Source organism: Mytilus galloprovincialis, chromosome 14 (genome assembly GCF_965363235.1).
Source record: "Mytilus galloprovincialis chromosome 14, xbMytGall1.hap1.1, whole genome shotgun sequence".
Taxonomy (NCBI): domain Eukaryota; kingdom Metazoa; phylum Mollusca; class Bivalvia; order Mytilida; family Mytilidae; genus Mytilus; species Mytilus galloprovincialis.
In genome coordinates, this window is record NC_134851.1 from 65,958,053 (window position 1) to 65,971,724 (window position 13,672).

Below are 13,672 nucleotides of genomic sequence, written 5' to 3' on the forward strand. Positions count from 1 at the left end.
TGTGGGAGTATTACATTTGATATATACATTGCAGATATAGGAAGATGTGGTATGAGTGCAAATGAGACAACTCTTCATCCAAGTATGACTGTTGTACCCCTATTTTTGTCATGTTTACCTCTTATGTCTATCTTTTGTGTTCGAGTCTCGTTGTAAAAAAAAATGAATTTTTCATACAAGTAAGAGCTTTAAAACTATGTTAATCCACCATTTTCGACATTGGGAAATGCCTGTTCCAAGTTTTCCATTTGTTTAATGCGTTTGAGCTTTTAATTTTGACATTGATCAGGGTCTTTCCGTGTTGAATTTTCCTCGGAGTTCAATATTTTCAAGATTTTTCTTTTTGATATAATAAAAGATATACGAATGGAAACAAAGCGTTAATTAGCGACTTCTTACTGGCTACCATGGATATTAACATTAATCCAGGCATTTTCATACGGGAATTATGAGGATCATCATCGAATACATGATATTTGATATAACTTAGATCATATGTATAGTCTTAAACTTATTAACTGAACAGTTGAAAGAATACATAAACCATCAGATGGATACCATCAAATTCATCGTATCAACATAGTTGTTATGAATCTGCATATTCGACACGTCTTTCTGTTTGTGTGTTTCTTCCACAACCAAGAATCATTTTCTTAATTACAATGCACTTCAATGATTATTTTTCTCTGCCAGATTATAAAATTTGATACAAAAACAACATGATTGTAATACAAGAATTATATATAGTTTTAACACCCTTATATTGCATGATCAGACTTAACTTCGAGTGTGTGTTGCTTGTACCCAAATATGATTGATTGTATAGCTGCATATGCTACAGGGAAAGTTTAAAAGCGGCTTTTATTTTTTATTTGCAAACTGGCAATATACAAGTTATATATGGGTGTATTTAATCTATACACATTAATATCTGCATTTGTTGAAAGGAGAGGGTGGAATGATTGCTTAATGTCCAGTAGCAAATATATTATAAAAGTACGTCATAATACTAGATTTAAAATCCATACAATACAAATGATTTATAAACATAACTATAGGTCCGGATAATTTATTTTCAATTTCCCTTTTTAAAACATGTAAAAACAAATAACAATCATACGTTTTGGAACACAATTATATATGTTCAAAATAACTATACTCTAAATATGTTTATAACAAAATCGCCTATTCATTATCGCCCAATTTAAAAAGCTGGCTTTCATAGCTATTGAAGTACATCGAAATGTTTTCTACCATAACGTTGAAGTGGACAAAGGAAACACTTACATTTTGCAGTTATGAGATACTAATGCATATAGTGAAAGAATCTTGTTAACAAAAAAATTCTGGAATACAAGTTTCTTGCAGTTTGACTAGGTAAGTAACTTTACACAGTTTCGCCTCGGTGATAATGTGTTTTTTATGACATTAAGTACACACCAACGTTCTAAGACTTCGTGTTCATAACACCCTTCTTTGACTTCAAGTGCTTAACGACGTTTTATATAAAGTGTCCTTCACATACCAACGTTCACTGACATCATGTGTGAAGCAAGGTTTAATGAACTCACGTACGCAACAACATTAACGTCTTAAAAAAGTGACAAAAATGTGGCGAGATTGATTTTTGTTTGACAGTAAAACAAAATTGTATGCATAACATGACCGAAAATTATCGAACAAAACCATACATTTGTGGGGTTCACTCTTATCCTGTATAAAGGAAAATGGTTGGTCTGTCATGCCTGTGTGTCTCATAACTCGATAGGTCTCAAGTGACTTATCGTTTTCAATTATCTTTGGTGTCTAGTATTTTTGTTAGTTTACTTTTCTCATTTTTAAGATGTTTGAGTAATTTAAATATTCCTAATTTCACAGTGTCTTTTTTGTCATATAATACCCATGTTTTTTACGTTCGATGAATTGGTGGTATATCTGTTTTCTGACTGTTCCTTGTTCAATTCAGTTTGAACTATCGTTTCAAAAACTTTCCATCATGCATTTCCTGACAACAATTGACACATACAATTGTTGGGTATAATGAGAAAAGTCATTTTGTTGGTAATATTTCTCTAGCACTACAATCAAAATTCATTAACTGCTTACAGGATCAGAATATACGTATATGGTATTGCTGCAGCAGTTAGTTTATTGTAACTTTGGATGAATAATAATGTGTGCATGCCAGGTATTGTATATTGGAAAGTTAAAATCCTAACTGTTTTTTTTTTTTGTTTGTTCGCAATATAAGTAATTGATAGTTTTACCTCATACTTTCTATAACTGTAGTTCTTTTTAACATTAAAATTCAAACAGATAAATTCTCAAAAGAGGTGTACGGTGCCAAATCTGACGATGATCTGTGCAATGAGTCAAATAAAATATTGAAATCAATTTCACTTATAACAAATAGACGAAGAGATATGAGTTACGTTTATCAAGTTTGCATAATGTAATGTATTGTATATAAAACTGTTATTAAATGCTGAAGAGTTACACAATTATGATTTTTTTAGATCAGTTCAACATGGAGTGCAAATTAGTGGTTTTGTCTGAATTGTTTGTTTTATTCTGCCTTATAGGACAAGGTAAGTTGTAGAAACACTTTCAAAAAAAATATTACAATCTATTAGCAAAAAATACCAGAAAACATTCTAAAAATATATACGGTTGAAAAAGAAAAGAATGGCATAATAAGAAAAAACTTAATCTTCTTTAAAACATTGTAAAAATACAACGATTAAACCCAGTAAAACATGAAATGAATCAACGTATCTTACATTTTCTCAAATTTATTCACGAATGTTAAGGATGACAAAAAATTACACTATGTACATGAAGATTCTTTAACTATGTAGACTGTAACCGGAAATTATGGGTGAATTGGATTAGCAAAAAAATATGCGTTGCAATAGGCCACGCAAGAACCACTGAGAGGTTTGTTTCAAGGCTTCTATACGACAGAAAAGCGTGGCGTTTTTTCTACGTAAATCATCTTAAACGTCCCCATTCGGACGGGATATTGCTTCGTACTTGTATATCCCGCACAATAAACGTTATTAAATGTGTACTCTTATATCGTGTATGTATCATGTAGTAAATGGACACGGATACCATTATACATAGGAAAATGAAAAACAAACAAGTTCACAGTTTTGAAGAAATCAGAACCATGTTTTTTTCTGTAATGATGCAACTTATATTTGTTATGATTTTGAGAGTAAAGCGTTGTGGCAATTATATATAATATATTTTTAGTTCACATTGAAGGTGTTCAATTCAAACTTATTGTTTCAACGCTTGGTAAGGTTACAGAAGTAAATATGCAGACTAGGGCAGTTACACATCTTTTGACCAATCTAGAGAGTGAAATTGATTCTATGGATTATGATTATAAAAATGGATATATTTATTTTCCAAGATACAGTAAAAACGACATATTAAGGTATGTCGAACTATTTGAGACGTATTTAATAATACGGTATGAATGATACATCAATATACGTTATCCGTATTATGCATTTAAAGTATTGAAGTTTATATGCATGTTTGAATAACTTTTCTTAAATCTTCACCTTTAATTTAACATGCATATTCGTGTTGTTCAAGATATTTGTTCTGTATCATACATATTCTCAAGCTGTAAAACCTCGGTATGTAATAGGAACGATGGTTATGGTTTCGACATAACATAATTAATATAGTGAATTATTTAAAGTTCTCAAAAAATGAAATTCATTTTACTTTTTAAAACAGTTAAATTGCTATCCGGAAACTCAAAGTTACAGTATTGTACATATATACGAGTTTCATCCTTTAAATGATGATACAGCTGTAATAATAGTCATTAAGCGATTAAGCGACAGAAAAAATCGGGATAAAAAAACCAACATCCTGTCCAGCGTTTCTAGTCAGTCAACAGACACACGAATGAGTATCGAAGTGACTACACCCGCAAGCTCTACCTCCCCGTAAATCGTCAATGTGGATAACCTGGGCACCTACAATGTATTGTCTGATCTCAAAAACCTTATCATCACTGACATAGGCCGAAACGACGGTTGGTTAATGGCCGACAGACTTACCCGAGAAAGGTTTTGGATACAAACAATAAAGAACATTTTTCTTAGAAGTCATTATTGAAAAAAAAGTCCATACCAACACTTTACTGTAACTTAGATTTTAGTACCGGACTCACACGCACACGTTAAAGGAATTCACTCCTCCTCAAAAACAGCAATACTGAAAAAAAAATATCAGCATATTAAAATCTTATAATTTGTATAGCGACCACGGTTAATATTTCAGTTTGATTACCACACATCAACCTAATTTTACATCTAACTAATTTAGAATATCTATCCAATCAAACATGATATATAAGAGGGACATTCAAACTCTCAGTTCGAAAACAAACTGACAACGTCATGGCTTAAAAATAAAAAAAGACAAACAGACAAATTATAGTACACCAGACACAACATAGAAAACTAAAGACACGAACCCTACAAAAATCTGGGGTTGATCTCAGGTGCACTGGAAGGGTACGCAGAACCTGCGCCTCATGTGGCACTCGTCGTGTTGCTTATGTTATTACAAATCCGTTAAATAGTGTTATTCGGTAAGTCATTCTTGAAAAGAGAAAAGGAAATGTAGTTAGAACAAAAAGATACAATAGATACAAATATTTCGGCCTCATATCTTGACTTACATGTAGAAATTTACAATGAGGGTCTGTTAAAAGCAAACCTTTAAAATAAAAGAGGGACGAAAGATACCAAAGGGACAGTCAAACTCATAAATCTAAAACAAACTGACAACGCCATGGCTAAAAATGAAAAAGACAAACAGAAAAACAATAGTACACATGACACAACATAGAAAACTAAAGAATAAACAACACGAACCCCACCAAAAACTAGGGGTGATCTCAGGTGCTCCGGAAGGGTGAGCAGATCCTGCTCCACATGCGACACCCGTCGTGTTACTTAAGTGATAACAAATCCGGTAAATAGTCTAATTCGGTAGGTCTCATTCAGGAAAGGGAAGGGGGTTGTAGTTACGACGTAAGGAACATATCCGATATCATTTGTGATACGGTTATTCCATAACGGTCAACCAACTCGTGATGGCGTCCGTAAAATTTACGAAGGGATGATTTCAACTTCACCATTTGGAACTCTTGGTTTAATAGCTTCCTTGTGAGCAGCAAACCTCTATCAAGAAAATCATGATAGGAAATACAAGCACGGGAATATCGTATCAATTGGGAGATATATACCCGGTATGCAGGTGCTGCTGGAATGTTGCTACTTAGAAATGGAAAGTTCACAATTGGAAAGCTGAAATCATCTCTTTTGTCGTAAAGTTTTGTTTTCAACCGACCCTCATTGTCAATTTCTAGATGTAAGTCAAGATATGAGGCCGACTTAACTGTATATGTAGTATCCTTTATCTCTAGCTCGATTGGATAGATGCGTTCCACATAGTCACCAAATTTTGAATTATTTAGTGAAAGAACATTATCTATATAGCGAAACGTAGAGTTAAAGGATAGTGCTTACTTCTTATCTTTCTTCCTAAGAAGTTCCTGCATGAAGTCAGCCTCATAATAATAAAGAAACAAGTCGGCAAGTAGAGGGGCACAGTTTGTTCCCATTGGAATGCCGACAGTCTGTTGAAAAACACGTCCTCCGAACGTAACAAATATGTTGTCAATCAAGAAATCAAGCATCTTGATAATATCAGTTTCAGAGAATTTTTTGTTCGAATCAGAGTGATCCTTTACAAAGTAGGATTTATCCCTCCCTAAGACAAAAGATGATTTCATCTTTCAAGTTTTGAACTTCCGATTTCTATGTAGCAACATTACAGCGGCCCCATTCCTATGATGATTTTATAGAGAGATGTGTGATGCTCATAATAGTTCCAAATGGTTAAGTTGAAATCTTCATTTTGTTAATTGTACGGATGTCATCACGATTTGGTTGACCATTTCGGAACATCTGATTAACAGATGATTCCGTATATGTATATAATGTCATAACTGCAATCATGTCCCCTTTTCAAGAATGTGACCTACGCAATTAAACTTGCATGAGCAACACGATGGATGTATCGTGTGAAGCAGGATCTGCTGATGAACTCATCTCAGTTTTAGAGGGGTTCTTTAAGCTTAGTCGCTGTCTTTTTATGTTGTATTTTTTAACCATGACGTAGTCAGTTTATTTCGACTTATAAGTTTGAATGAATGTCACTCTGGTAGATGTCGCACCTATCTAATATAAGTTATTCGAAATATTTGATCATGATTTTACTCTTGTTTTGGTCATGTTGTACCCTTTAAGACTTTTTCATTATATATAAACGAGTAACGATACTGATAACAATTTGTTTTTGCGATTTTATTTTTTAAGATTTCGTTATCCATCAAACTATGCGTACCAGATAGAAAATGTGACAATGGCAAATAACCCTATAGGTATAGCAATTGACCCATTATACAGCCATTTGTATTGGATAGAACGATATACAGGAAAGCTTTATCAGTGTAACATGGATGGATCAAATCAATTGTTAATATTACAGGATTATCCAATGTTTGCTTTAACATTAGATGTTATTAACAGGTATGTCGACATATAGAAAATTATAATTTAATAATTTAATTATGGATGTAACGCGTCTTCTGATTGGCTGACGTTGGTTTGTTTATCAGCTCATAGACATAATATTGTCATGTGAACGTGACGTCATCAACGTTTTTTCATGAATTCACCGGTTTAAAATAGAATTTAGAATCAAATTCTAAAGAAATGACCGTAATATTTTCTCTACTTGTAATAACATAAAACATGTGGTGAACACTTAAAAAACACATCTCTTGGCCATAAAAAGAGCGTGTATTTCTTGAAAAACAATTACAACAAAGAAACAAGGGAAGTTGTTTCATTGGCAATAATATCCCATCTTCTTTTTTATATTAATTGTGTCATCCTCACAAAAGACATGCATTTTACATCTATGTGTGGCATTTCATTTAATAATAGTTAACATGGAAATAGTGTTTTGAAAAATTGCTTTCAACATTGCTTTTCGATTGTACTTAATGATACATCTTTTTATAATGACAATGATAAAAAACGTACAAACCGCCCTGTATTTTACTATGAATACTGCTTGCATCTTTGTGTAGTTTCGCACTTTGACACAAAACTCGTATGCTCTGTGACTCAGTAAAGATTTCCAATAAAATGACATTGCTCGACATAACCGACACATTTGACCGTATCTCGGCCTAATGCAGTGAAGGTTGGCGAAGGGGACAATAAACTGTATGAAGTTTTGACTCGTTGAATACACACACTTTGTTGGAATAAATATTATTTAAAAAACTAGCACAATGTACTATTTTTTTTTACATATTTTGTTATTAAATTTGCAGTAATTTCATAGAAAACGACATTAAAGAGAAAACTAGTAATTAGTTCAGTAAACGGTAATAAAACACACCGATCATTACTTTATTATTTCAATTGGCCCATATATTTATCTCTTAAACTGTGAATTCGAAAAGCTCAGAAATCAAAATTAAGTTTGAACAAATGAAAATAATGAAATATGAAGAGTGATCATATTCACATTTTTAAGCTATAAGATTAAGGGAAGAGGTTCAAACACGCCGGAATGTAAAAAGTGTATACGACTTGTCCTTTTTTCTTTTTAGCATAATTCTATAATTATTTCAAGCTACTTTGGCAAAAGAAAAATCAGATCACTGATAAATCTGTGTCACCTTTCCGTAGAATTTTAACAAATGAATTTATGAGGACGCATCTATAGAACAATTATGATTACACTTTATTATAATTACTGAATCAGATAATTCTAATAACATATCTTGTCTTTAATTAATATGATGCATGGGCAGGAAGAGCCCGTACAAACGTAGGTGTAATATAATGTCAATCTTCTTAAATTATGTTTTTCTAAAATAGTTGGCGTTTAATAACTGTCTCTTTGTTCGCAACTTCTCGACACTAACCTCTCAAAGATATCAAGGGAATAGAACTATGGTCACTGTTGGTCTTGTTCCGTTTAGCAGTGAAACCATTGCCAATGTTGGAAGTCCGTTAGATGTGCGGGATGAACATGTACGCAGTCCCGTCCGGTCAGAATACGGAAGTTGAATCCGATGCCTCTTTTATATATAATGTCTCGCTCTCTACACGTTAATGGTGCATAAAATATTTGCCACTGGACGTTAAGCAGCCAAATGTCAATAAGTCGACAGTAGCGTAACTTGAATTTTATTTCTGGTGAGGCAAATGATTTGAATCCTGGCAGTTAAAGTCTCACCTGTGTTTAATCAATGGAAAAATCATACTGCCTATGAAAATTCAGAATTGTTGGAATTCTATCATTAAAATATATTTCTAGCGCGCATTTAATCAAACGATTCCAATTACACTTCTTTTTAAAGGCCTAGTTTTCAGTATTTGATTCGGTATTAAAATTAAGATAGGTTCCTGATCGACAAAATCATATGTATGATCTCCTCTAAAATGTTGGATTTTTTTTACACATTCATGACATTAGGGGATACTAAATTTAAGATCTACTATGTCTTCTTACTTTATTAATTTAACTTTTGTCAGCATGTATAGATGATACATGTAATACCATGGAGAACTTTATTAAGTCTTGTTTATATTAAATAGGGTTGAAGAGTACTCCATAAAATGTAGGAATGCTGCGTGTCTGTTCAAAACCTTGCTCACCAAAAGTAAGTTCGTTTAAAAAACGCAGCTATGACCCCTTGTTCGGATCAGTTGTTTTCAATTTACACTTTGTATGTTACTTAAACAAATATCCGTATCTAGCTTCCTATTTTATGATGCATCTTGGATTTGCATCCGATAACAAAATCTTATTATGCTATGTTGTTCAATGTTACTTACCTTACACATTTCCGTTAATATAATGAGTATTTCCCCTTTAAAATGAATTCAGTCACCCATTTTAGTTCTTTAACAATAAATTAATAAAATTCTCCTAGTTAGTTCACGTCAAGAGATATTAAATATATTCCCTGAAATTGTCTTTTGTATTTGGACTCCAATAGCATATCCGATAAAGAATACATTACAATCCATAATCGAACGCAACTTAATTCTCAAAAAAAAAACTTTTACATATAGCGGGATTTCTTTATCAATGCATTGTGTAATAAATGAAAAAAAAAACAACTTTTGTTTGTAATGTAAATGGAAGCGATAATAATATGAATTTTCAACCTTTCTAAGGATAGATTCTGAAAAAATCTGCTTTCGATATTTTCGAAATTGTCAGAAAAATATCCTTTTAAATGTTTTCCCCGAAACAAATGTAATAAAAAGATTGGTACACTATAAAGAAAGACAGAAAAGCGTATAAGTGGGCGTTCATCTGCAAAGTATATTGAATAATCAAAGATAATTTGATACTTATACTAGGTATACGAAACGTTTGTTACATGATTTTATGTCAGTAAAATAAAAGCAAGAATCCGGAAAACCACGTGATCAATCAAAATGCATTATTTCTATCATGTTTCGTCATAATAAAAAAACAACAACATATGAACGATCATTCAAGTGTGGGATTTCAAAAGTCTTGGAACACTTTGTTTAAACTAGAGAGACGTATTCAATCAAATTTATGGTTGGCAATGACCCGTCCCATTACGTCCGTACGTCGAGTTACGTGCGTGTGTCATTTTATTGGAAATCTCTATTACGACTTTAGAGAAATACGATTTAATGATTAATATTAAAAGAAAGGTTCTGCTCAAAACGATTCGCCAGGGTTAAATCATCAGCCAATGGAAAGCAGGAAGACAAAATCAAAAGCCAAACAGATTCTACACGTATGTCATCTTCTCTGTATATAATAAAATGTAGATGAATTCACTTAAGAATGAACTTAGGTGAAATTAAAAATATCACGAAATTAAAATTGATACTTTATGTTGGATGAGCAATAGTTAAAAAAGAAAATAAGATTAAATTACTCATAAGTCATTGAGCTCCTTTTCGATTAATATAACAATATTCAACAAATCATACGTATTTATCTCCGAATAGATACGATATCCCCGGGCTTGTAATCATATCATCATTTCCTTAACAGAGGGTTGATGCTCACAAGGAAGCTATTAAACCAAGTGTTCCAAATCGTGAAGATGAAATTATCCCTATGTTAATTCTACAGACGGAGATGGTCGAGTGTTATGGCATAACCGTTTCACAGATGATATTTTCTTTATGTCGTAACTGCAGTCCGCGAATATGAACTACCGAGTTAAACTATTCCGATTTTATAGAAATACGTAAACACTTTATCAGCTTTCAATCAGTTTTGTTTATTTTGTTTAGTTTCATATCTTATCTTATCTTATTCTGACAACTGACTCAGACTTCTCTCAAACCGAGTTTTACTATGCGTATTGTTGTGCGTTTGTTTTTCATACATTGGCTAGAGGTATAGGGGAGGGTTGATATCTGAAAAAACATGTTCAACCCTGCAGAAATTGCGGTTGTCCCAAGTCAGAAGCATCTGGCTTTTGTTAGTCGTGTAGTAATTTTTATTTAAGTTTTTTGTGTGTAATTTGGAGTTAAGTATGACGTCCATTATCACTGAACTAGTATACATATGTGTTTAGGGGCCAGCTGAAGGACGCTTCCGGGTGCGGAAGTTTCTTGCTACAGTGAAGTCCAATGGTGGCCTTCAGATGTTGTCTGCTCTAAGGTTGGGTTGTTGTCGCGTTGACATATGCCCCTTTCCATTCTACATTTTATTTCTTACACAGTTTGTTTTTAGTGCCGTGTGGAAACAGTAGAGTGCCTCCCCGTGCTTCAGGTTTATGCTCTTGTATTATACTAGATTATGGAGTGTGTGTCCAAGCAAGAACTCCTCTTAGTTCATTACTTTAGGAATATCTATCAAAAAGTCGTATTTTAATATTCAGTCCCATTTCCATTCGTATTATTATTAACCTGATTTGTTATAACAGGAGCAACACGGCGAGTACCACATGTGGAACAGAATCTGCTAACCCCCCGGAGCACCTGTGATCACCCCCAGGTTTTGGTGGGGTTCTTGTTGCTTAGACTTTAGTTTTCTATCTTGTGTACTATTATTTGTCTGTTTGTCTTTTTATTTTTTTTGACATGGCGTTGTCTGTTTATTTTCGATTTGTTAGTTTAACGATTGTCCCTCGGGTATCTTTCGCCCCTTTTCGAGATATTTTGTATAGTTTTGGCTGACTCGAACTTTCAACTTACCTTTGCATTGTTATTTTTTAGGTCTCCCAATCAAAAGAAAACAAATAAGTATTCTGATTAAATTTTGGCAAACTACCTAATATGAGCTATCAAATCTATGGACAAAAAACAAAATTGGGGTAACAAACTAAAACAGGGAAACGCATTAATTACAAGAGGAGAACAACGACACAAAATCAAAATGTAACACCCACATAAACGGACTAAGCATTAGACAAAACCTGATAGGAATAAAAAATATAACAAAAGTACCGTGACACGTCTTATACCGCCTTAATAGATAGAAATTTCGGATCAAAAATCTTTTGTTTTGCATTTTTTAAAAGTAAGAATTGCTTTATATAGATGTTCCTCTTTCATGAAAATGTCCAAGTAATTTCACCATTTACATTACAGATGGATATATTACAGTATAATTGACACCTCACACAACGTTATACGGCGAGCAAGAATAAATGGGACTGAAAAACAGACTTTTACAGATGTGCATACACAAACAGTATCTGGTTTGAGTATAGGTATGATCATAATTTAAATACTACTGCGACTTCCACTATTATTACTTTTAACACCTATTTTTTCTACTAATACTACTACCACTTTGATACGTTAAGTGTTTAAATTAGTCAAATGGTAATGTTTCTCTGTTAATCAAGGTTAAAATCAACAGCTTACAGGTGAAAACATATACACTTGGCAGACGCGATAAACAGTTATCTTGACGATACCGGTGCCAAGCCGTTTGCAGACGCTTTACAAAAAATACCACCACCGGAAAGAACTAGTTTTGTTTAATATAAAGTTCGAAACGTGATTCTTTTTAATGAGTAAACATGCTTACAATTTGAAAGTTATTTTCTCATATTACTTTTACAAATAGACAATAAACACAAAGGTTACACATATGTGACATGCAATAGGTGCAATTACATGTTGATGTATGTTAAAAATATAAAAAGACTGGTATACAAAGCTATATAACACATAATTATGATGACAAACAACGTCAGTGTCTAGAATCTATACTTCAAGACTATAACGTATAATCTTTTATGTTGATACTGAATAATAATAAACAAGTCTTGGTATCTTGAAGTTAATTTCGATAAAGGACGAGGTGTATTTTAACATAACCATGAGTTATTATCCTTATGCTCAGATACTAGTTATTGCTCACAAAGTCTGAAGAGCAACTGCAACCTCGTGTGAATGCCGAATTAGTTGGGAAATATGTATCTCATATTTAGGTTAAAATGATATATTGCTGATAAGGTATGAGACATTTATAATTTCAAAATTAAAATCGTCCTTTTTATCATTAGGGGCCGAATTTGCCCGAGTTGTTTAAGGAGTTACTACTGTGATCACTAGCCGATCAACATTGCTGTTGGGAGTTCGAACCCCGCTGGTGCGGGTGCACTCGACCTAATTCCTAATTGACTAGGATTGTCAATTTGCCTATCAAAGGTCGGTTGTTTTTACGGGCACTCCGGCTTCTTCCACCAATAAAAAAACTGGTCGCAACGAAATAGTCAAAAAGTGGTGTTTGGCGTGGCGTTGTTAAAACGCCAAAATAAAAAAAAAACAATATTTGTGATAATAGATTCATGTTCTGAGATGATCGCTTAATTCAGGGTATAAGTCTTTATGAGAGCATGTGACACACATACACACACCAATAGATGTAATAAAGTCGTTGTCTTGTGGACGATCAACATATATTCTTTCAACTAAAAAATGTAGATAACAATTAGTAACCTTTAATTAATAAACATAGACAATGATACAAGTTCATTTTTTTGCGAATGCTTGAAATTAATTTTGATAAAACAATTTTCATATCAGATTTTAATGAAGGACACATTTATTGGATGGAATATATAACTGGTGATTTGATGTCTTCAGATGTTAAAGTAACTGCCGTATCACAAGTTTTCATGACGAATACTTCCAATACAAATAGAGGCATACATGCATATCATAACATAATATACTGTTCAAATGGCAATCAAATACTAAAGGTCACAGTATCATCAACAGTTACAGCGAATATCACATACACAGACAAAGAACAAATTTATGGTGTATTTATTTACAGTGAAACAAGTTAGTATGTTATTCAGCATTTTCTTTTCTTTTAACACTTGAATGTGTTTTTAACGCAATGGATTGCTATTTAATTATATAATTGGTACGTACCATTTGCCCCGAAATACTTGTAACTTTAAACATATATTTTACAGTTGATTTCATATGTAATATCATCTGCAATAGAACGATTTTTATATAAAAACATGATTAGATACATTGTAGATTAAGATATAAGTTTTTAATTTTGAGGATTTTTA

The 13,672-nt window shown here is 32.8% G+C and overlaps 1 protein-coding gene across 1 annotated transcript; it reads left to right on the forward strand.

Annotated features, from left to right (window-relative positions):
• Positions 1–1,245: 1,245 nt before the first annotated feature.
• On the forward strand, positions 1,246–13,295 carry LOC143059745 (uncharacterized). The gene is made up of 7 exons (XM_076233294.1): positions 1,246–1,377; positions 2,517–2,588; positions 3,259–3,445; positions 6,417–6,629; positions 8,721–8,785; positions 11,721–11,842; positions 13,170–13,295. Exons 2-6 carry the CDS (start codon positions 2,528–2,530, stop codon positions 11,738–11,740), a joined length of 546 nt encoding a protein of 181 aa, XP_076089409.1. The 5' UTR covers positions 1,246–1,377; positions 2,517–2,527; the 3' UTR covers positions 11,741–11,842; positions 13,170–13,295.
• The last annotated feature ends 377 nt before the right edge of the window (positions 13,296–13,672 follow it).

What these genes read in the sequence shown, in the direction of transcription:
- LOC143059745 (XM_076233294.1), top strand. Translation starts at nt 2,528, where the DNA reads ATGGAGTGCAAATTAGTGGTTTTGTCTGAATTGTTTGTTTTATTCTGC. An exon ending in ATTCTGCCTTATAGGACAAG is followed by an intron (nt 2,589 to 3,258) that starts GTAAGTTGTAGA and finishes ATATATTTTTAG; the next exon opens with TTCACATTGAAGGTGTTCAA. An exon ending in AGTAAAAACGACATATTAAG is followed by an intron (nt 3,446 to 6,416) that starts GTATGTCGAACT and finishes TTATTTTTTAAG; the next exon opens with ATTTCGTTATCCATCAAACT.